General features: G+C 41.2%; 1 protein-coding gene across 5 annotated transcripts in view; it reads right to left on the reverse strand.

The window, feature by feature from the left end:
• Positions 1 to 83: 83 nt before the first annotated feature.
• The window catches only part of anks1b (ankyrin repeat and sterile alpha motif domain containing 1B), a 264,035-nt gene continuing 238,774 nt past the window's right edge, over positions 84 to 25,344 (reverse strand). For 3 of the 5 annotated variants that reach the window (XM_040035435.1, XM_040035438.1, XM_040035439.1), the window contains 9 exons: positions 22,313 to 22,420; positions 20,651 to 20,854; positions 18,701 to 18,826; positions 13,580 to 13,651; positions 11,796 to 11,882; positions 10,022 to 10,159; positions 9,763 to 9,930; positions 2,715 to 2,806; positions 84 to 1,471 (listed from right to left, as the gene is read on the reverse strand). In XM_040035435.1, coding sequence (XP_039891369.1) covers positions 1,423 to 1,471; positions 2,715 to 2,806; positions 9,763 to 9,930; positions 10,022 to 10,159; positions 11,796 to 11,882; positions 13,580 to 13,651; positions 18,701 to 18,826; positions 20,651 to 20,854; positions 22,313 to 22,420 — 1,044 coding nt within the window. In that variant the 3' untranslated portion in view covers positions 84 to 1,422. Of the gene's footprint in view, positions 2,807 to 9,762; positions 9,931 to 10,021; positions 10,160 to 11,795; positions 11,883 to 13,579; positions 13,652 to 18,700; positions 18,827 to 20,650; positions 20,855 to 22,312; positions 22,421 to 25,344 lie in introns of all 5 variants that reach the window. The other 2 variants (XM_040035436.1, XM_040035437.1) reach the window with 2 other exon arrangements.

Genomic DNA, 25,344 nt, shown 5'->3' on the forward strand with positions numbered 1-25,344 from the left:
TTAGATCTTCTATGCAGTGATTGAGAATGGGGGGGGAAAAAAAAAAAAAAAAGATGTAATAACAACTTCATCCCATGGATAAATATGGTTGTACAAGTCATATTTTATTTAATGTGATTTACAAGGATATAAATAATGGCCAAAATTACAAAAATCAGTGTGCTGGAAGCCCAAGCCTATGTACATTAGTTGGTCAGCAGTGATGACACCAAATAATTCATGTTAGTTTGCACTCAAAATACAGTCTCTACAATCTACCACTTTTTTTTAAATGTCCAACCTTTATTTTGGTACCATGTTTCCAGTGCCATTTGCTGCAAATCCTTTATTCTTTTCTTTTACATGTATGAACAATGAGTTGGCAAAATATCTATGTACACTTTATAACTGGATGATTTCTCATCCAAATAATACAGTAATACTGCGTTTTTAAAATAGTACATCTGCTAGATAAGAGTAGAGCCCCGTGAGAAATGATGGAGAGTTGACCTGACCTAAAAGTTAGCTAGCCACCTGCGACATTCGCTCTCTGTGTACAAGTGTGATCGCCTAGTTTCGGATTTTATTTTATTTTTTATTTTTTTTTGTTAAAGGATTGCCATCATTCTCAGGCCCAAGGTTTTCATTTCAGCATATCATAGAAAAATAATGTAACATTAAGACAACAGTAGACAAGAATTGCACAAGTATAATCATAATCCTCATGGTAATATAATACTCTCATATTAAACATTAAAATGTCAGGCAATACGAATAGAATACTTTTTTTTTTTTTTAGACTCTAGATGCTTTGTTCACATAGGCTCTTCATCCATTATGAGACACCCGTTGCATCTTGAGCGTGTTGCAGCTAGTCATTTACACACTTGTGCATATATCTCTTTATTATTTTCTGACATTAAAGAAAAAACAACAACAAAGAAATAAAATAAAGAGGACCAAAAGAGCCAGCCAGACATCGTGGAACTCATGCCAACACTGACACATGCCCGGGGATGCCCTTTAGTCAGCCCGCCGTCTATTACCTAAACATGCCCTGTAACCATACTCACAGTCTCCATGGAGATGCTGACCTGCCAAAAAGTTCGAAGGTCATGCCTCCCAGTTGGGCGCATAAAACGGATCCTGCTGGAGTTGCAGAAAGTTGAGGCTGCTTTCAAATAAGTGTACATTCAGAGCAGACGGTCGTCTGTCAAGATGCAGTCCTGTCAGTGTGTGTGTGTGTGTGTGTGTTTAATTATTAGTTGGTCCGATGTTTACCGTGTCTAGCAACACGTGGATGAATGACGTTAAAATTTTGTAGTCAACTTTAAACACTGTGGAGTAGCATCCATGTTTGTAGTCCTTTTGAAAAGTGAACAAGAGGGTCCTTTGTAGTCCTTTTTGCATTGTGTGTGTGACAAGGTCCATGTTTAGGGCTGGCTACATTCTTTGCATTCCACAGTAATAGACATGAGCATCCGGCATTGCCCTGCAAATGAGATGACATCACTTATCGAGAGAGCCCTCACACCCCGCCTCTCCACTGGCCCCCCTGCTCAGCAAATCCAAAATGGCCACCATGCGTTTCACAAGCCACATGCTAAACCTTTTACATACAAGATTTATTCCCCCAAATAAAACAAGGTTTATGGGCTGGGAAAAAAAATGAAAACAAAGTAAAAAAAAAAAAAAAAAAAAAACTCCACGTGATTAAAGTAATTCTGAACATATACACAAACATGTGCTGAAAAAAGGTGCTAGAAAAGCAAAAGTTCACCTAGATCTTCCTGTGTCACAGGTCAAGTTTAAAATATAGTTTGTCAAAGAAATTTACAAGTTTATCTCCAAAAAATAATCTGATATAAAGAATCAAAAAGTTGAAATACATTCTAGTAGCCTGCTGGATGAACCAGTTTGAGTCAAAGTTAGACTGTGCTACATCACCTCTCCCAAAGTTCAGCTCTCCTCTTTGATTAAAAAGTGTTTAAAAAGTCTAAATTTCCCTCCAGTTGTCAAGTTAGGACAACATCCCTCCTCACTGTCAGCTCCCACACGGTGCTCAGAGACAGCTAAAACACTGTTTCGCCTCTTAGCAGTGCTCTGGTTTCAAATCTTGTTCAAGTTATCAGGGGCAGTTGGACAAAAGGGCTAAAATGAATAGTAAAGTGAGGGATGGAGGCAGTTGGAGGAGAAAAGGAGGAGAGAGACGAAGCCAAATGGTTGCACCCATAAACAGGAAGAAAAAGAAACAAAAAAAACAAGAACTGGAAGCAGAATAACCGAGTGGTTGACTGCTGACTGACCGACAAACATGAAGTGGAAAAACAGAGCTGACCATTCCCCCTACAGGTGGAGACAGAAGTGCACCACAGCCCTGGGTTCAAAGGTCATGCGCCAGCCCTGCAGGCAGGAGGATGTGGCCCAGGCCAAAGAGAGGGGGGGAGAGCAGAAATAAAAGAGAGAAGAAGAGACAAGGAGAAAGAAGAGAGAGACAACGCAGCGCCAAACGTCATCATGCAGTGGACAGGCTCGGCTATCGGGGGCGGGGCGAGATGTTTTTTTTTTTATTAAATTTTTTTATTTTTATTTTTTCAGCCGGTGAGGTGGCGCGGCGGCGTGCGTCGCTCGTGCCCAACTCCGGGGCGGGGCCCCGGTACAGGGCAACCTCTGAAAGGCACACACACACAGGATTGGACAAGGCGGGTGTATGTTAGAAAATAGTGGTCTCGTACTTGGTGTTGACTCCTCTTTTGGCCTCCTGACCTGGCTCCACAATCCACGGCACGTTGGCATGGCCCTTCTGATCCATGGATGGCTGCTCCATCTGACACAGAGAGTCGGAGGAGGAGGAGGACGGGGAGAAGCAGAGTTAGAAAAAAAACAAGAGGGGGAGAAGCAGGACAAACGGCCAATTTATTATATAGTATCGCTGTGTTGAATGATTTCAAACCAAACAATGCAAAAGTCTGTGTTGTAGTTTTAAAAAAATCCTCTTGAGGTGCAATTTTCAGATATTATTTCATGCTGATAGTCGGTGACATCAGAGTGATACAGTAGAATGAATGAGATGGAGGTGGAGGATCGGCTGCTTACAGAGAAATGAGGTGGCGGGAGAAAATATTACAGATGAGAAAGCAGAACTGAGAATATACACATTTTTTTTAATATGAATAAATGTCATGTCTGTGTTCACACTGAGGCAGTGCATCACCTATAAGCTGTACGAATGGTAAATGAACTAGTTCTTATATAGTCCTGTCCCACTCTAAAATGCTATACAACCTTCTTCATTCACAAGCACTTTGGCCTTGGCTTACCCAAGGATGCTTTGGCACTTCCAGGGATCGAACCACAAACCTTCCGTTGAGCAGACAACTTGTTCTACCTCCTGAGCCACTTCCTGCAGTTTTGAAGACTTTTAACAGAGATGCTGTCTGTAACTGCAAAGCCATCGTGGTGGCTGAGAAACAAACCAAACAATCTAGAGCGCTTTCAAAAATAACCCCAAGGCAACAATCAAGAGGCGTATTGCCGAGGGTGGCTTTCCTCCAGTCTGTTGGTTTGTTTTCAGATGGTTTTGGGGGATGGCAGCGGCGGTAAAGTTGACTCGGTACAGGAATACGCGTGTTTGTAAACTTGAATTGCAAACACATATGAGCAAATTATTAACTGCATCTCCATGTAGTGTTAACATTTTATAATAAAGCCAAAAAAGATCAGCTTTGAAAGGTGTCGTAGTGTTGTTGGAGGAAACTGGATTAACTCTGCGGTGCACTGACAGAGCCATGGTTCTGTTATCTTCTCTTAACACACTGCTACAGCAACAGTACTGAAACTAACTGTAATTTTAATATGGTTCTCTATCCTCTTCTTTACTTACACACACACACACACACACACACACACACACACACACACACACACACACACACACACACAGCCAGAGCAAGACCATATAATCCTGTTTTGGGGTTATAGGATTAGGGCAAACACAGACACACTTTCGATCTCGCGGCATCACAACATATCACGCTCAGTAAAGAGCTCATCCAGAGCATCACCAGTATCAAATTCATCAACCACACATGAAGACGCTGAATGAATCGTCTGCCTTCAAAATGAATTTTTCCCAAGGAAGGGGTGGGAAGAGAAACTTTAAGTGATGCTACCGGGGCGTCCAATGTTTGATTTGGCTCCGAACTCAGTGGTCCAAACCGATGTAAAACATGCTCTTTGTAGTGTGGGTCTATTGAACTTTTGAATAATTTCTTGGCGCACTACGTACACTGTGGAACGGCAGTCGTTCTTTAATGACCCTTTATAAAAATCATATGCTTTGTGTGATAGATGAAGATGTTTCTGGGCGAGTGTGAGGTTGGGCCAGAAGTGAAAGCACTCCAAATATAAAAGTTCAGTGCAAGCATTTAGTTCTGGAAGTACTGAACCTACGTGGTTTTAAGTGTGTTTAAGCATTTAGCTCATTTTTAAGCATTTGTTATAAAGGGTAGGCAGTGTTTTAAAATGCTCCAGCAGGCCACTCTGAGTCCAGCGTTTGATTTGATGATTCGCATGAAAATGACTTGTGAAGTTTTAACTACACATTCATTTTCCACATGAAATTAAATGAAAGAATCTGTCAGCACTCTTCAGGCTTAAACACGAAGGAATAAATCTGTAAACTGCAGATTTATGCTGTAAAAAAAACAAATAACACATTTCTGTAGATGTTGAAAAAACCCAGAAACTTTTCTCCCATTTAATTCTTTATTACCTAATTACATTGGTGTATGAGTATGAAGGGACCCATGGGGATCTTTATAAAGGAAAAATACAGTTAAAAGTCCAAAATTTGTCCCTTGTTATCATTTTCCAAAGCTATCCAGTGAGGCAGACTGGAGTCTTTGCCAGACCGATTCTGGCCCCCGGGACTTATGTTTCACAGCCTTGATCTAAATGAAGTGCAGCCTCTAATGTTACAATCAAACTAGGGAAAACCATAGTTGGAGACTGCAGGACGACTACAATTATTGTGAACTTCCAGCCCTATTGCCTTAGTTGCTTCAAAGAACAATCTTCAAAGTAAATTTGACATGTGATAAATTGGCAAGAAGACAAATTTGCTCCAATTGAATGGAGTCAAGTTGTTCAACTGTAACAAATCAGTAAAAAACGCAAATCTGTTGCCATCTATATACACAGAAATTCACATAAAATTCTAAGTCCTGCCAGACCCTCATAAATTTAAAACAGAAATTCAGAAATTCATTCCCACATAGTGATATAGTTTCTGCAGAACGGAAATGTAACTGCAAAATGCTATAGGCAGTCTAAAACCTTACTTTTATATAGGAATATAAACGGAAAATAACCAGTTGAATCAAGTCCCCTATTGCGATGCTTTCCTGCTGAGTTGCACTTGTCGGTGAAGACTGACTCAGGGTGATTACAATATGCTGGAAATCTGTCTCCATTTATAAATTAGATGGAAATTATTTGCAGACTGCTGCTAGTCTATCTGAGGGTGACTGCAGTCAATCTGAGTCATACTGCGATGGTGTGGAGACAGGTTGCCTTCTGCCAGTTGACCCAAGCAATCACCATGTGATTGAAATTGGTTGCCCAGAATTTGAGTGTGTTGCACGTTCAACACACTCAATATAATATATAATATACTATATAACTATAAATAAACGTAGTCTTTGGGCAACCACCAGTTTTTTCCAAATCGGAAAGAGGTTGCGGTCCTATTTTCACTGTAGTATGACTGAGCCATGAAAGAGCAAGTAAATGGGGAAAATTTATGCAATTCAGTATTTAGGCCACACAACCTGCAGCATGTGCCACTGAAAGGCTGACAACACTTGTCGTAGCTGGCAAGCTAGGACATACAAGGTCACTAATGATGAGAATCTTTGGCAACTCTAAGAATTTATTAAACACAAAAAAAGAAAGGAAGGAATTCACGAGATAATTATTGACCGAGTCGAATTCTCAAGAGCCAGACCCTTTAATTAGCATAATTTAACAAAATTTAAAAAAGACCAAAAAAAAATCCCTCATCCTTCAGCTCGGTCCAATTACTGTTAGCTGGTTTATACGTCCAACCGCTCAACTCTACTGTTTATTGATCAAAGCGCTTTATTTATATTAATTTACCATCTCAAATATACCACAAAGAAGGAGGCGGTGCATCTCCATCCAGAGGCTGAATTGGTACAGACAGACACGTAAAAACTGAAGCACTTATGAAATGGATTGGCTCTGCAAGATTGGCTGTCTTTTTAATACCAGCGCTACTAAAAGTGATATGGAGCCATGGGGTAGTAAATGAAGAAACACACACGCGCACACACACAGCAAAGAGGACACACAAGGATGCAGAGTCAGTTGAGTAAAAGCAACAGAATTCAAATGGAAGCACTTACAGATGGCGCCTTCTCCTTGAATAAATGAAAAATTATGTGAAAACAAAGGATTTGAGAAGGAAAAGCGTGGAGGACCTGTGACTGAGCTTTGTGAGGAAGATGGAAGAGTCGAGAGGGAGGAAGAGGAGGGTGAAGAGGAGGCCGGTGAGGGGTGTAAATGTGGCCCAGTGACCAGCGGCTGGAGGGGGGCATGATGACCTACAGGGAGGCAGAGGTCATACACAAGTCAAAGTCGGCCTGCTCCAAAAGCAACAAAGCAGCAAGGCAAAAACCACAGCCAGGACAGAGCAGCTACATGGCAACAGAAAAAAGGCAACAGCGGTCTAAAACCAAGAGCAAAAAAACCATGGCAACAACATGGCAGCAAATTCATTGCCCTGGAAACAGCGGGGGACAGCAGCATTACCACAACACAGCAAAACTCAAACTGGAGAAGGCAATGTTACGCCACACTTATATAGCAACTCCTGCATGGCAACAACACTCCCACTAGTATGAATATGCCACAGCAACTGTACAAAAAAAGCTCTGGAAAAAAAAATGTCTCTAACACTCAGGCTTAGTTTATTCAAATGGATTTAGACAATTTTCCCCAGGTTCATGACGGGTTTCCAGTTGTTTTAAAGGTTGTTAAAGGGTAAGGGTTTCCTAGTCTCTCAGTTTGTCAGTTAGATTTGTCTGGTTAAGTAACAAAAAATATAGCAACAGCGAAAACACTTAAAAGCCCGATTTTGCTAACCAATTAGTGAAACCACGACTGCTATGTCCATCTTTAATATACAGTATATGGGGCGGAGGCATTTTTCTACACTCATAGTCTCCATCTTCCATAAGGACTTCTAAACAGCTGTTATAATCTGATACGGCCCAGGCCTATTGTAGACCATCTAAAATGAAATCTGTTGCTTTAAAAGTGTCACATTACAGTAACATACCAGTCTTGGTTAGTTCAAAGTTCACCTTTGTAAGTTAAGTGGAAGTTGGGGGGGGGATTTGCAAGCTGATATGCTCACAGGGGAAATATGACAATGGGAGGTTGTGGAGAAACTGTTACTGGTGCACAGAGAAACAAAGCTACTGTATTTTAAAGGACATGGGTTTAGAGGTGCTGGAGGATGGAGATCATTGCTGGCGGGTGGCAGGAATATTAAATGAATCCTGCAGTATCTTTGCCCTGCTGCACACCACAAGCCATTAACTACATCACACACACATACATATACATGAAGCAGGCAGGAAAAAAGACAATTAATGGTTAATGTAATGGTTGCCGACTAAGCAGATTGTGTGTACACATGCCATCATCCATCATCTCTGTAGGCACTCTCCTTTCCCATCTTTCCTCACCATCTCACATCTCACACTAACTTTAGAAAGCGAGAGCAGTCCTATGAAACTGCTGTTCCACTCAATCACCTTTTTTTTTTTCATGACTCACAGTATGTAAATTTGGTCCAAGCACACCGTTACAGCAGCAACTATAACTCTGTACCAGGCCTTTTGGACTCACATGTGTGCTGCTGAGCCTGAGCTGGTGTTTGTCAGTGGAGGAGGGTAGTGAGTGCAGAGTGGGTTAGGGTGACTATTTTAATTGTCTGTTGTGGGGTTTATGGAAGGGCTGCAGGTTTATTGATAGACTTTGTGACGCCGTATTTGATGGAGGTATGACACATGCTTTTATGATACCGTTTGGGAAAGAAGCTGTTAAACAGCGAGGGCTGGGTATTGATTACCATAATTTATATGTATCAATATAAGTTGCATAACTGTTAGGGGCATATAGAGTCCACTAGAAGCATGACTGATAAATTTTGACTTGTCTGAGACCTATTAAGCTCATTTCAGCTTCAGATTTTCAGCCTTGGACTCAACTCGAGAGGCTTTGAATGAATGTGTCCAAAGTAACTGCTGCAGACTCTTAGTTCACCACCTGCCTAAAACAGGCCATTTTACTTCCTCTCCTTTTTAAAGCCACAATCCCTTTAAAATTTCTTCTCTTTGCCGTTTGCAAACAGGAGGTTTGACCAGTGGGTGGGTGCATGAGATAATATCCTCGCTTTGGTGTCATACAAGAGTACAAGAGTACATCCAAGAACAGAAAAACACTCTGAAATTGAGCCATTGGTGCATCTGCAGCCTGAGCTTTTGGAACACTATAACTGTAATATTTGAAACCTTGGACACTTTTAATATGACCATCCGTCATTGTAGCTTTTGCCTGGGCTCAGACGTTGGACTCATCCCGATTATCGAGTTGACACAAGACATGAAACAGTTTTCGTTTGCAGAACGATCTGTTCAATAAGCACTATTGAAGGGCTATCTTTTAGCCCATCGATGCTACAAGCTGGACTAAAGCCATTGTCAAGCTACTATACAGCCACCAACGAGGATATCTATTACACTTCAGGGAATGTCAGGCTAAAGGAGGAAACAGAACAAGTTCACAGTTCTGAATGATATCTGTGAGCAGAAATAAGGGCAAAAATGGAGCACTTTGCTCTGCTTAACCATCATCGTTCTCTAAATCCATTACGGTTACATTCAGGTGCTTTCCTGCAGGTTTGAGAGAAGACTAGGTCTTTTCCTCTTTTGCTCTGTATGCACTGATGCAGCTTAAGTGAAGCTCCTCAGCTTATCATTTAAACCATCAAAGCATTTGTATATCAGCATTTGTATTTATTTCTTATCATACCCAGCCCTACCTTAAGCAGATTACTGCACATGAGCGAAAAGCTCTTCCCTATAATGCAGTCCTCCACATGAGAATTCTTTATCTTCTTTTACACAGAACCACACACACACACACACACACACACACACACACACACACACACACACACACACACACACACACACACACACACACACACACACACACACACACACACACACACTCTCATGCACACCCGGAGAGAGAGCGGGCAAGCCTCCCTGGAGCTTTATGCAAACACGCATCATCAATCAGCCAAGTGTGTAAGAGACTGCAGGGACAGTAAGACTGAGTGAACGCTTAACAGATCAAATATCCACCTACACCTCTGCCGCTTAGTCCGCTGGGCCAAGGCGCACGCAAGCAAAGAACATGAGCAGATAGAGCTAGAAAACCAATCTCAGATGTTTAGAAATAATGTAAATGAGTGAGGATGATACTGGTAGGGTATTATGGACAGAGTCCAGTGAAAATAGGAGTGCTTTATTGGAATGAAATTCAAAAAAATTTGAAGCTTTTTCACTTTAGACCAAAGCAATCCAATCTAGACCATCTGGAACATGTGGCCTCACTATTGTGGAACTTGACAGGGATGGATTTTTTCTTTGAACAGTAGTGCAGCTGTGCAGCTGCGTTACTTACAGACTTGCGGATGTTGATGCGTGGCTTAGGGACGGGTTTGCTGGGTTTGCTGTCGAAGCTTTCGGGCAGTGTGGATGATCCGTGGCCACTCTTCCTAGCCTGTAGGGCTAGCTGGTAGGCCACCTCGAAGGCCTGTCCAAGCGTCAGGATGATCTCGTAGGCCAGGTTCTGATAAAAAGGCAAAATCAAATAGGTTAATGTGATCTTGGACAGTGAGTCTGATGTTCGCCTGTGAGCACAGCAGAGTGTCAATACTGACCACATCAAAAGCAGTGAAGACATGGCAGTAGTGGTGACTGGACTTGAGGTCTTTGGTGATGTAGGCAAATGTGGACAGATCCTCTGGATCCTGAGCTGCACACGAGATGTTACGAATCTCATGCTCCGCTATGATGTTCTACAGAGAGAGAGCGAAAGATGGAGAGGAAGAAACAAAAAGAGAAAACACAGAAGCAGAACGATAAAGAAGCGCACAGAGAGATCGCAGATTATCTCCATTGAGCCACTTCACGGAAAAACAAATCTGATTTATTATTCATCTCAAACTCATAATCACTGTAGCACACTTTTCAGTTTGAGACGTTTCTGGAGTCACTAAGTTGGAATTTGCCCTCTGGTAATGTCACTGGAGAACGCTCAGACTTTGTGTTGCGTTAATTAAAGCACATCTCAGCGCTGTGAATTAAAAAAACATCAAAGCCCAAAGAGAAGTTTTAGCGGGGGCCAACATCAGTAAACATTACATTTAAGTTAGAAGTTGCTTTGAGCTATTATAAGAAAATATGCTGAAAATGCATTAAACTTTGATCTAGAAGAAGTGGATTTTTTTTAAGGGCATGAAAATGAAAACATTAAAACGACATATTGTAGAGATAAAAAAAAAAAAACGGTGCAATGCAGATGATTCCACCTGAGAGAAATCAAAAAGAAGTTGCATAACATTCAACCAGTGAAATGCCAGGTTAGTCATACAGGACAGAGCTGTCTCTCTGCACTGATTATATATAAATAGGCATATTGATTACTTGGTTTAAGCTAAGAGAGGAATCCTCTCCTTGTAGTTGTTGTTTTGGGTGAACCCACACAGCAGGTAACCACAGAGGACTAATAATGACTTACTATATTTGATCTTCCTAATGGATTTTGTACTTAATACTGTTTCTTTCCGTCTGTCGTTCGCGGTTTAGTACATTAGTGAAAATCCACGAGGACGGCTGCACAGATAGTTTTATTATTACATTTTAAAAGATGTTTTGAGGATGCTTTTTATACATTAAGCGCTATAATGGTGTCAACAGGAAGACGCATAATCATTTTTCCAAAGTCTGTGTAATTTCCCTCCACAAATAATTGCACATTTAATTATCTTTATATTGTGTTGGAGACAATCGCAGATATACGTAGCAGCGGACGTCTTCACGCAGCCCATTTTAGTTTCCAGGGCGTGGAGGAAACCTTACACTAGCCTAACGCAAAATGAGTTGTGGCGTGCCGTTGTAGAGGGAGCTGCTGCACATTTCATCTCCTTCTGTGTTCTATAACAACGCAGGACCGAGAGAAGGCACAAGCATGTCTGTGTGACTAATTGGAGAATTGAATTGCCAAATACAGATTTACTTGGGATTTTTTTTTTAATTAATTAATTTTCTGGTAAGAATCACCAGCTGGTCTCCTTCTCATCACTGTTGGGTAACTTTAATATCTAAAACTGTCTCTGTATATTTCAGTGTGGATGACCTACTTGAGCATACTCTGTTTTAGTGCAATTCAAACAAGAATCCGAATATGTACCTGATTCTTTTCTTATATATGTGCACATGAAACTCAAATACTTCCATTCTGTTCTAGACTTTCAGCTCATCCCTTTTCATCCTGATTATTGCTTGTTTGTGCTCTGTGTACATACCGTTGTAAATCAGCGAGGCTGCAGCAGCACAGAGCAGACACGAGCACTGCAATGCTGTGCGGGCTTTACACTCGGTGTGTCATTTACACCGGGCCTCACAGGAAGCGAGCCGTGCGCATTGCTGTACCTTATTTGTGGCGTCGATGAACTTCACTCCTTTGTAGGACACGGACAGCACGATGGTCGGCACTTTCTTCATCTGTTCTGTCGACTTCTTGTGCAAAAATGAGAAGGTAGAGACAAAAAAAAGAGGAAAAAAAACCAGCAGTGACTTTGGAGGCAGCTCGTGAAAGTAAACTTGACAATTTAACTTGGCGTATTTAATGAGGATTTCTGTTCTGCTTTGATTGCCAAACTCTAGTCGCACCATTCTCAAAGGTTACGAAAAATAAAATAAGAAACGACCTTTCTACACTCAAGTCACTGCAGCGATTCAATTCAATAAGTCTATTAACTTTTAGGTCATATCGGGCTCTGACAGTATATCTCTCCTCACTCCTTGTAATTACATACCTATACTGAACTCATTATGCCGAGAGGTGCTGTGAAGAATTGTGTGATTTACAGCGATGTCAGCGTTACCCTCCCAGCTGTCATTCTACCTGACAAAAGGTTTAATATATTCAAAGCTTCCTTCTCTGAACAACTTTGTGTTCTTCATCACTTGTCATCTCCTCCTCCTCAGCATCCATATTCCTATCACAGCCCGTCCTTTCTTTCTCCTCCCTTGTCGAACACGCGAGCTGCTATCCCATATCTGTTTGTCTTTGTTCTGTTCTTTGTTCCCTTCCTGCAGCATGTTGCTGCTACAGTTCGACCCTGTCACTATCAGGTAGTGTTGAAAAACTGACAAAGGCAGTTCGCTGGCAGTGAATCCGAGCCGAGAAGTGAAGTTGGATCTTAAACATCCAAAACTACCTCAACCGTGGAGGGAAGGATGAAGGAGTGGTACGTTAGCGATGTTACAAAAGCTGGGGGTAATATGACGTGCATCTCTTTGCACCTAATTACAACCACAGTGTGCAGGAAAAGGTTGGTAAAACTGAGGAAAATGAGAAGCAGAAGAAAAATTTCCCTCTGATGATGGTGGCATACTGTAAATATAGAAAGTAAGAAAAGAGAGAAGAGGAACGAGAGCTTTGCATACGAATATTAAATTTCTTCTTCACACCGCAGCAGCTCGGGGTGAGAGCCGGGGGCCAGAGGAGTGAGAGAGTCAGCGTTAAGAGTAAAATATGGAAAGAATGAGCAGGATGAAAAGACATGGATAGTAGGGCACATTCCTCTTTCTCTTTGTCAGTAAGAAACAAAGGAAAGGAGGAATGAAAAAAAGAGGGAGCAGCAGAATGACACAAGGCGTGAGGAAGAGATAAGGTGATTAGAGGTAAAAGGGGGATTGTGAGGAATCAAGCAACCCAGGCAAGGATATTAAAAATAAATCCCTCAACACACTTAATCCACCGCTATGATATTTTAAGTTTAAGTTCAAGTGAGAGCGTGAGGGCATTCAGACTGTGTCCCAGATTTAAAGGTTTAGTAAGCCTGCTCTCATGCTAGCTGCTATAGTATAAGCTAGTAAGCATAGCTTGGTAATAATTTTACTTAAATTTGACTTAGTTAGTTTGGGGCCTTAGTCCATGGGGGACTAAGGCCCCCATGGACACATGGGGGCCTTAGTCCAAAAAAGGGACATGGGCCCATGTTATTGTAGGCCCACCACCCACAGGAGGCGCAGTAGGGGTCAGGGGTTAGGTGCAATGTGCGTCAGGCGGCAGCCAGGAGCAGAGGCCCTGGCAGGGCGATCCCTAGCTATCAAGGCTAAATTTGGTCGAGTGAGTTTTAATAAATCAAAATTATCCAGATGTTGGCTTGAGGTTCCAGTACCAGAAATAAAGTTAGATTGAGCTTTACCCTCATCTTGGCGCAGGCATCTTGTGTGGACTCCGTCCCCCTCAGCTCCTTCACCAACATTGAGCCCAAGTACTGTTGGAAACACACAAACAACACGATGCTAGGTAAATACGTGAACTTTTGCATCAACTTTGTGACTGCTTTTAAATTTCCAATACCAGCTAACTCAAACGGAAATGATGGAGACGAAGTCTAGCAGCAGGAAGAGTCATCTGCTGTCAAATTTCTTAGCCGTTCTGATGGTGACTGATGAATTAGTCAGAGCCATCCTCTCAAAGAACGAACAGACCATCCTGCTGCCATCAGTGCTGCTCAGTAGGACATTGCTGTTTCTACCATTACTGCTCCTGTCTAGGTCGGGACTGGTGACAGCTGTTTTACTGCCTCAGCTGCTTGCAGCGGTGACCCTGCTCTATGGCTTGATTATGATAAAATGGCTTGAGCCAACCTGCCAAATGATCAGCAAGCAGTGCCGTAGCTGAACGCTACACTGATCTCTGCTGAAGAGGATACCACAACCTCCAACAGCAGCCCTCTCTAATCACGTCGTAAGTTAAGACACCTGCTTCATCAATGTATTTGTAGACTGTATATCAAAGACAGAGCATCTGGGTCTGAAAATCGAAACTGATACATAGTTCCTTAAACCTGCATTCTTAATGATAGCTAGCCTGGGGCAACTGGTGTCTCTCCTGATCCATGACCTCAGTAAAGGCTTTCCCAATCAGCTTAGTCATAATCAAATAATCAAAGTTTTATTTAATTAACATTAAATAAAACATCTTTTAAACTTTTCTTGTGAGAAGTGTGCAATGTCTCTACGTAGCTCAGTCAAGTCCACCCCTCAGCTGTTGTATCTAGTTTTAAAATGCCAAGATATGGCTTCCCAAGAGGACATTACTAAAACCAGTGTCTGATGTCCCAGTGGCTAGTCAAGCTTGCATATACAGTTTATCTGCAGATCCTTTTTTTTTTTTTTTTTTTGCTGATAAAAAGCTAGTTCTACCCTTTTCTAGTAGCAGAGCACTTCATTTTCAGTTTTGCAAATGAGATTAGATCTGGAACCTATTGCAGTTTGGGGGAACATTATAAAAATTATATTTTCCACTAAAGATAAGTTGACTTAGTTTTAGTTCTTAGAACAAAAATCCCATCCCATTCATTCATTCTCAGGATAAGCAAAATTAGGGTCACGAGGGGCTCAAGCCGAATTGGCAGAAATCGGTATCGGCCAAAGAAATTGGAATCTGTGCATCTCTACCTCTAACCATTGCTATGTGTGTCTAGTTTAGCAGCTGGCCAGGTCTTGACTGTCAACCAGCTCAGCCTGGATGTAAACAGCATAAACAATGCAGAAGGCACTGAGTGGATGGCTTCCTACATGGCTCATATGGGGTTTCATTAAAGGCGCACAGCAGTGATTACATCAACCTTGAGTGGCTCCCTGAGGTACATTAACATTGCTGTCTGGTAGATCCTTCTGTCTGGATGCAGTTAGTAATTTTGCACACGTAGTATCAGATTTAATAAAGAAGCTACTAATGGTGACGGTGTTTTACAGGGACAATGTTTATGTTGGCATTAGAGCACTTAATGGGCGTGACATTCACTGCCTCACAATGACTGACCAGCTTCTTGACGGGGCTTTATTCCCCAAAGTGGGACCTTAAGCAGGCTTTTAGTGGATTAGGAGAGAAATATTTACAGCTTCATTTATCTCATCTATTTAACTCTACAATAAATGACTCGAAAGTCAAGGACCACACGTGATTTGTCTTGAATCTGATGGACAATATATTTGCTTAAAGTCACGAAACATCATTCTGGGCCAATTGCTTTGCATGATGAGTTGCTTTTTCGCAGCACAGACACTGACTCAGTCATATTTTCATAGTCTAGTCCTTGGCAGATCAGAAAGAGGTCGTCTGGGCATGTTAATACTTTGTCTTGACTCAAGCTAACAACGTTAAATCGCTGTTATGGCTGGCTTGCTGGCAGTTATCTGAGAAATTGCATTATAGTTGCACACAAGACCAGCTGCTGTCTCCTATACCATGTCGCTGGCAGTAATTTTTGGTTTTTATTAGTTTCAAATAAAATTCAAGGCATCATAACAAAGCTAAGACTCTACAGCCATGCTACTAGCTTTGTAAGTCTGTATCTGGGTAACTGTAACATCCGCATGCAACGATGAACAGAAGGACATTTTTAATGTTTAGCATAGTTTGATGGTTTTCATTACATGTTAAGTGGACAGTGGACCTCTAAGCCTGCTGGGATTGTCACCAACAAATGTAAACTTCATGTTGGTGTTGGAGGAAAAGGTCGAGAAAACTCTGAATGACAGTACTGTCCAACAATCTTGAGCCACCTCCCTATTTTTTTATATTTTGCTTCCAAGGAGCCAGATTCTTCTTGCAATTTCTTTTAAAGTGGTCTTGAGGAACAGAGTTCTCCAGCCTTTCTAATCGTCTATCAAAGCCTTTCTTTGCACATTTGTTGGATTTCACAGTCCAGCGCTAACCCCTGACCATTTTCAGAGGAATGTTTCATTAGAGGGGCCCACATCCTCATTTTAGAGGTTTGACAGCGGTTTTTAGTGGATAAAGTCGAATGGCTTAAACATGAACTGAGCTGCGGTTTGGGGAAGGCCTCGGAGGGGACCGGCAGCGACTTTTGGGCCTGGCAGATCCCCATGTACTAATGGGAAGTGAAGAAGTGAAGGGATTGAAAATGAGAACAAACTGCTTGTAGAACTGAGGATGTCATATATAGATAAGAACTGGAAGTGTTCAGAGGCATAGTCCCACTCCTCTAATTCATATAATTAATCTCCAATTAATCCACTTAACACTGACCTTTGAATGATTCAAGCACAAAATACGCACCCAATGCAAGGAATGAGTCAGTGCTGTCTACACATAACAGACAACTTAGCATTTAAAATGGATTATTTCCTGTCTTTATCTTTCGTTGATAGAAGCCTGTCACAAACAAATTATTTGTTCTTCTTTTTTTTAACTGAATCTGTGTAAATGTCAAGGATTTTTCAAACACGGTTTGAAAGAAAAGAAAAAGTATTTTGCACCAACAAGGTGATTTTCAAAGAGCTACAAGCAGAAAACTTTTATCTCAACACGGTGCCATCGTGCTCTTAAAAATTTGAGAAAACTAATCAAGTAGAGGACAAAAGAAGAATTGTCACGCCTAAAAACTCAGATGAATAGTACCTGAAAGTCAAGTTCTTAAGAAATGAGAAACGAGGAGTAAGGGCTGAGGTATCCCAAATGACACAAGAACTGAACTGAAAATCACTGGCAACAGGTCTTATGGAGGGATGTGTCATGATCGAGCCACAACAGTGAGTGTTTACAGCCAAACATCCCAAGAGGAGCTTTGAATGTCCTTCAACAAGCCTGGAGAACTTTTCCTGGAGACTATTATAGACATACAAGAAAGCTGTGAAGCATTAAAGTGGTCACACCAAATATTGACTTTGAAGGTTGTTAGAATTGTACAGACTTTATTTGCCTTATATACTGAGTTCCCATTTGTGTTTCCAAATGTTTCAGTAAATCACTGCTTCCCATTTTCCTACTAAATACAAAGCAACATGAGCAGGTTTAGCTCACCAGGTTGACCCATATGAAAGAGCGACATCACAAAACATTCGTGTCTGAGCCCTGAGTATTACTCAAAGATATTTTGTATTTTCCTATCTTCAAAGTTTTTTTTCATTAATAAGAAAGAGTAGGCAGTCTGTGCTGAGATAATATTGGCTGTTAATGATGTTGCATGTTTGGTAATAATGTCAAAATGTCTGCAGGGTTTTGCGGGAAGTGGATCTCTAATAACTTCAGATAATAATTTCAAAATCTAGTTGTAAAGCTGACATAATAAAGTTGCAATGTTACGCGAGGAGCCGCTGAAAGTAGAGAGAATTTTGTTTGTTTGCAGTCTGAGCTGAAAATGAGAACACCGTTGATGCATCGCATCTATTGTTCTGCCCTGGTTGCTTTCTTCTTCTTCTTTTTTTAGCAATTCCTCTTTTTTTTATTAAAACAAATACAATGCGGTCCCCTTCAGTGTCTTATCCATCTAATTTATTCTTATTCACTCTCCAGCTTCCGTCACCTTGCCAGTATTCACACTGAGCGCTCTTGCCTGGCGCTCTGTTGAGGCTCTCCCTCATTTATCTCACTCTCTGAGCTTTCTGGAGCCTGTTGTCCTGGGACAGATAGCATTAGAGATCTTGTCATAAATGGCTCCATGAAAGCACAGCCACCACTTTTCCCCGGTGGCCCACCCGTCGTCGATTCCTCCCATTTTCCCAAACACATTGCTTGTGTAGTTATACAACTGTTGGAAGCCTAATGGTCCAAGCTTCTGCTATCAATCTTCTAAGGTGTAAAAAATAAGAAGGGTGGGTTTCTAACAGAGGGATGACACACTCTTGGGAAACTTCTTGCACCTCTTTTTCACAGCCTCCATCTCATTTTTTTCCCTGCTTTTTTTTTTTTCAAATTAGACATCAATTTAATTTCCCAGCTTCTTTTTTTCCCCCTCTGTTACATAATAACCAAGCTCATAACTACTCTGTCTTCATCTCACTGCCATCAAACCATCCAGTCTAAGAGATCCATTTATATTGCCTGTCAGTGTTTCTGAAAGCAAATGGCAAATTGGTTTCTGGTTAGCAAGTAAGTAATCGCTTCAGCCTGGAAGCTCAGTATGTAACCCGTGAGAGGTGCGAGGCTGTATCTGTGGTAACGTGGATATGTAACATCCTTTATGTAACTGGCAAAGGTCTAAATTTACCAAAGTACTGAGAATAACCGAGTGCATTATTGACTGAGAGGTGAAGCTGAGGGTCACTGATCTTTAATAATGTTATATGCAGTAGGAATTGACAGCATTCAAATAGAACCGAAACATTTAGTCAGTTAAGCCACGAATCAATCAGCAAAGATTATGACTAGTTTTTCAATTGGTAGGAAAAAATATAGTTATTTATAGTGCTTGGATTCAGGGATTTTACTGCTACATTATAGAGAATTTATAAACCAAATGATCAATAAAAAGGGAAAATTTAAGAATGCTCAACAACAGTGTATGACTCACATAGGCTTCGTAGTCGCAGGACTGAAAGATGAGCTTCTCGGGGTGATGCTGCCAGTACTGCACCGGAGTGGATGAGGTGGCCTCGTTTGGCGGACGCAACGTGATTGGCTCACACCACTCGCCTGCCTGAAAACACAAGCAATTGCATGTCGGGATTACACAGGAGTAAAAGATGAGGGCATGACATTGCGGTCTGTGCTGCATATCCCGTGTTGACCTGATAAAAGTGTGTAAGTTTGTAATACAACAGCTTTCATGACTGCGTGTGGACACGCCATCAAGGGGACATGCTTTGGAGAGCATCCAAAAGGAAATTAAACTTGGATGAATTATGCTCGGCTCCTGCATGTTCACATGCTTCAGCTGAGCCGCTCGCTGCTTTTTCACCCAGTAAAGTATCCAGCTTTTTTTTTTTTAAAACAGAAAGAAAATGCCCAAATCTTGCCTTCATCCTTCTCGAATGTGTCAGGATAATAAGCCTGTTTTTTTTTTTTTTAGTCCTCCTTTTATAAATGAAACCAGATGATTTTTGCCTGAGGAGGTATTCACACATCCTCTGCCAAACACTGCATTTTTATGTGTCTGTTCACATCTGACTGTTTTTGTTTGGCGGAAGGCTGATGGACCGCAGAGGTGAGATCTTCTATTCCAATGCAAGAACTGTTGAATAAACAGCTCAGGGACGAACCTTTCGAGAGAGTCCGCGAGAGTCAATTCTATGCTATACGCCACCGGTTTAACCACATTAAACTGTTTTTCCCTTCTGAGAGAGATGATTCAAAATATTTAGTCGGTAAAAGTTTGTAGTTTTACCACTTTAATGGCCAAATGTGTCTAGAAAGAAGCGAGCTGCAGTAATTGTTCTCTGGGGAGGAAACAAGGAGAGCGAAAACAGACGGTGAGGGAAGAGCTGGCGTGAGAAACGTTTGCGGCAACCAATCATGGAAACATTGTGACAGCCAGAGAACAAGGGTAATGACACAGAATAAGGATGTTTCCTCCTTCCTCTAACAGTTGTCCTTCTATTCTTGCAGAGATGATTCAACAGAGATTTGCTTTTGGAAAAGGGGGGGATACACTGTGACGCAAACACACAAAAAAGAGATTTATCAGGGCAAGCATACCGTGTGCTAGTCTGCACTGATGGGCTCTCTGATTCACACGGAGACACCAAAAGACCCCAATCATACTGAACCAAAACACAGCTGCTGCTGCCTCCGATGTAAGCCGGGATGTGTCTGAATCACTGTGCTGCTACTGATTGAAAGCCATAATGTTCTAATTTAGCATTTCACATGAGATTACAAGTGGCTGAATGGACGAGATGCTTACTTCTTAAGTCTATATATGTGTGTATATATGTGTTTGGTATTTTTAGTGACGTGTCTATGCAGCAAACACTGCTTAGATGGTCTGCTGTAGATTATTAATGATGACTTATGTTAGAATAACTAAGCAGACAATATTTTTATCTCCCATCTCATATTTTAAAGATTGTCATTTGATTACTAATATTTCATCTGTAATTAAGATATATTCTGCTGTCCTGATTACAAAATGCCTGCCATGAAGCTCATTTGTTTCTAATAAATAATAATAGATTACAGCTTACATGTAGACCTGAAATCAGATTTGCATTTATATTACTTTACATAAAGAAACGCATTTTGGTATGAAAATGAGCTTTTCTACTATTTCTTATTCTGTTTTCTTAACTCTCACTGTTCAACAGTGAGCAACACAATAAACCTTGAAAGGTTTTGATGAGACGTATTCGATTTGATTCAGTGTTATATTTCGGCTTTTAATGCAACTATCAGAATGCTTATGTATTCAAGCAGCCAGGTCTGCATCTATGATTATGACCATTCATAATACACTCCTTGAGTCCATCCCTCTCTCCCAGTTCCCATCTTCATTCATCCCTCCATCCTCTCCTCCCTTCCTCACCATGCTGACTTGAGCCATCTGTCGCTCCAGCTTGGATCGCGGCACGTCCTCAAAGTAGTTGTCATTGCTGCGCTGCCTGCGCCGGGCGTCCGCCTGCATCATGAGGTGCTGCACGTCCAGAGATCCACCTGGGACCCCTGCTGTGTACGCTGCCTGGCCTACCGACGGGCTGAGCTGGGGAGGAGTGTGGTTTCCTCCGGGCTCCTGGTGCAAAACAGACGTGGGCAGATTGAGAGGGGTTAAAGGAAGCAAGTCAGGTTTTGTATATCATATTATAATGTGCTATGTCACCGCTGCAAGTGTAAAAGTAGGGCAATGCAGTGCAATGTGTCACATTACATTTTTCAGCTACAGTGATGCTTTTCTGCTGACTACCCAAAACCACTTTGCAAACTTGAGGACGAACAGCAGTGTCCTGTTACCAGGAGGTCTCAGTAGATCCATCAGTGTCCTTAATCACAACAGTGAACCCTTGCCTGCTCACTGTAAGTCACTTTAAGCGAAAGCACCTGCTAAATCCCTAAAGTGGAAAATGATGTTCATTTAAGAGGTTTTCAAACTTGAGTAGAAACTCAAATCCCCAAAAGAATTAAAACTTCCATTGGCACAAGGGTCTTACAAAGTAAAAGGTCAGTTATTTCTCCTGAGAGGCTGTTCACTTTCAGCTGATATCGTACGAGAAGACTCTTGAAGAAGCTTGGTAATATTTTCTTGCCTATGCAAGCTCATGCATTGCATCTCAGTTGCTGTCTAAAGCTTTGCTGTGTTCCTTCACCCATTTTGTCCATCACACAAAACTATCTGCTCCTGTTTGTGCAGGATTACTGAGTAAACACAGCCCTCTGCTCACACACTGGAAGAAAAGGGGCTTGAATACATAATTTTTCCCTGCACTAAGCCATTCAGTATCATCACGCTTTGCTTTAATTACACATCATTGTAACACCTTTAGGGAATTTTGTGAAATTAGGACTGATATTAAAAGTCTGAAAGTCTCGTTTCAGACTAGACTATTTGCTTGCTCTAGTTTGGAACTTTTTTCTGTTTTATATGTCTTGAAATGTGGACTTTAAAACGTTTAAAATTGTTACGACATATTCAAGCAATACCGCATACTATACACGCTGGATCTAGCTGAAGCTAACAGCGCTTGTGCCTGGTTAAGCATTTCAAACTTTATTAAAGGAGCCAAACAAATTCCTTTCCCCCTGGAAACTAACAAGGATTATTGTTGTAATATTTTTCAACCTATTTCATGACTCAGTGGTTTACAGGAAGACGTGTTTAGGAACAGCGGGCTGTTTCAGCACTGCCTCCAGATTTTCAGGCTTTCTCTGGGCTTGAAAAAACCGAGATATAGGAGTGTGGCTGTGATGGGAGAGGGAAAGCCAATTCATTGTGAGTAGCATCCAGGACAAATCAGCAGGGAGGAAACGGCGGTGGGACGGCCATTTTGCCTCTCTCCGAGAGATTTGGGTAATCATTTGGGTGGTAACTGCAGCAGTGGGGAGGCTGAATTTCCCTCAGAGAAATAGAGAGCCATCTGGGAAGGGAACTACTGTCTTATAGAGTCATGATAATTTGAATCCTAATTGGTTAAGATATTGCTCAATATCGTCATGGGTAAAACCGCATACTGTCAGCTCGCAGAGACTCACTCACCCGTAAGGAGATGGCCCGTGGAGGTTTCTGTGGGGTGTCTTCGTGTAGCCGGTCCCCCAATGAGGCCAGAATCCGTTTTCTGTGGCCGATAAGGTTGATCTTCAGTACCTGATGAACACAAAGATATTCGTTTTCATGCATTGTGCACAAAGATCATTCATCGTAGGAGACCTGAAATAGTTATTTGACGCATGTCCAAAACATCTGTGTTGGGGACAGACATCAACAGCTCAGGGATTTCTACTATAGGTCTTCTCCACACCAAGTTTTATAATGTACTAAAACACAATAAGTGCATCCCCCACAAACGACTCTGCTGGCAAAAAACGATGACTCTCCCTTTCATTTGCATAATTTAAAACAAATTTTAGCGACAGCAAAAGAGTTCAAAGACTTTTAGTCGGGATGATAACAAGATTATGTGAGTGTTTAAAAAAAAAAAATGCAAAAAGGTAACAGATCATCATCATTAGCCTAAAATGGAGAATAATACTAGTTTTCAGAAAAGGGTTTCGGAGACAAAACCATTGGAGAGCACTAGCAGAGCACTCAGGGGTGCGCTAATGAGTGCATAATGATATAAAATGCCCCCGAGAACACGCATGTCATTGTTGTTATTACATAACCAACATGGCTTGGATGGCTTCATTCAAACTGGTGCCTTTACCTGAATAACAGCACAACTGTACCTTATATACAAAGAACATCAGGTATGTATGAGACTTACGCCTAAGAGAAACGGTGAGAGAGACAAGGGTATAAAAAAATACATTTGATCAATTAATTATTGCTCTTTTGTAACGTTGATCACATTGGTCTGATCAATCTGAGAATATGACCTTAAGAGTAGCCACATCTGGATCACGGTTTCCATTTTCATCTACCCAGCTTTGTTTACAGAAGCAGGTTTATTTTAAAAGGCTAATAAAAACCCAAATCCTCATTAGATTGTAGCTGATGGTTATTCAAAGCATTTTGACAGCAGCATATCTCTTGCAACCGAAAACTGCTGACTCTCAATCGGTCTGTTGCTCGGATGACAAATGGACAACAAACAAAAAAGCATAAAACAGAAATCTTCAAATTTTGTCTTTTTTAGAGATTACATTAATGGTAGATGAAAACAAAAAGCTGTTTTTGAAATTTTAACTTGTATGATTCTTCTTAAAATTATATATAAAAAAACAGAAAGACAACAGCAAAAGGTGAGTCTCGTACATCTTCATTAGCCCTTGATCCTGAAAGGACCTTGAAGCTATAGGCACACCTTTTGTTCTCATGTACATCATTTACAGATCCAACCTGTGCTCTTATGTAAATAACACTGTTTATATAACATCACAAAGAATTAGCTGTTTCTTTGTAATTCTAATGGAAGATAGGCTAGCTATAGCTTTGTATGTGAGTTATATCAGTCCTCATGTCTGACAGCTAGCAAAAGAGTATTGAACAAAATGTTAACCTATTCTTTTAGAGAGCTTTGAAAAGAGGCTAGCTCATCGTTTCAGTGACTAGATTTGTCTCAAAGATTCGCTTTATGAATTCTAAAGATCTTTTAGCATTCTTTAAGCTAAGCTAACCATTGCCTACCTGCACCTCAACAGCAATTCATTAATCTTCCCTTCTGATCACAAAAGCAAATAACTGCAAGTCCCTAAACGCCTGTTCTAAACTAGTACTACTGCTTAACAAAGTGTTGTTAGTGACAGCTGAGAGTGTACTCTGAGATTTTGCTCTGACAGCAAGTAATTGCAAATTCCACAATGAGATTGTGGCAAGTTTGTAACTGTCTATTGGGTTTTTTCCTTTTTTCCCCCCAGGTTCTCATTACACAGTCACAGAGAACAAAGAAAAGAAAAAAAAAACATGCACTTGGACTCCAATGAAAGCGTTCATTCTTTCTCTGGTCACCAGGCGTCCACTGACTGTGCCAGTTACTGGGTTTTCTAAAGAGGCGGCCTGGAACATGGCAGCCTTCTGCAGGGATGTTCTCTTTGCACCTTCTGGTACCAAACTTCAGTACACAACAAACTGCAGGTTTTATAGAGCTGCCTCTGGAGAACTTCGAGTAAACGTATTTATGAACATGAGAGAATTTGAATGTGTCCTCAGGGCAAAGGGTGGTAATTAGCCTCATGGCACGGTCTTGCTGTCAGTCTAATGGCCTGCCTCTGTTTGAGTCAGCACAACATAAAATCTCCCTCACCAATTACTGCTGCACATCTGCGGAAGAAGCATAAAAATACAAAGAAACAACCAAACAGGCGCTTAGGATGCATATGGTACGATTCTACCTACGTGAGCGCAAACCTAAACAATCAAAGAGAGCATAAATAAAAAAAATCATATTCCTTGCATAGTAAATGGAGCAGATATGCAAACAACTCTTGTATAATTTATCAAGCAAGTTCAGAAGTGGTAAGTAGGTCTTATAACTTTTATTTCATTTCATAAAATAAAGAATACACCGTGGCCAGCAATGTGTTCATCTCCACTGGTCTTCACTGGATGCAAACATGTTTTAATTGTTCATTTTAGACCGATCAAAGGGCAATCAAGAGCACACAAGCTGATATTATGTAGTAATAATAATAATGGATTGCATTTATATAGCGCTTTTCAAGGCACCCAAAGCGCTTTACAATTCCACTATTCATTCACTCTCACGTTCACACACTGGTGGAGGAAAGCTGGGGCAGACTGACAGAAGCGAGGCTGCCATATCACACCATCTGCCCCTCTGGCCAACACCAGTAGGCAGTAGGGTAAAGTGTCTTGCCCAACGACCAGGATAGAGAGCCGGGTGATCGAACCGGCGACCTTCCGGATACAGATACGCTTCCCAGTCCCCTGAGCCACTTAGTGAATTTAGTGCAGTAAAAATCAAGTGATGTTTGTCCTTCCTTCAAAGTGTCAGTAATATTAGAAGCAAAAATAATGTGGGACTCAAATAATAATAATGAACGCAAGTGCAAATATGATGTATTCTCAGCTTTTTAACTTTTGGCTTTTTTTTTCTTTTTTTGACATTA

Source organism: Simochromis diagramma, unplaced genomic scaffold (genome assembly GCF_900408965.1).
Source record: "Simochromis diagramma unplaced genomic scaffold, fSimDia1.1 OVJJ01000816.1, whole genome shotgun sequence".
Classification (NCBI taxonomy): Eukaryota; Metazoa; Chordata; class Actinopteri; order Cichliformes; family Cichlidae; genus Simochromis; species Simochromis diagramma.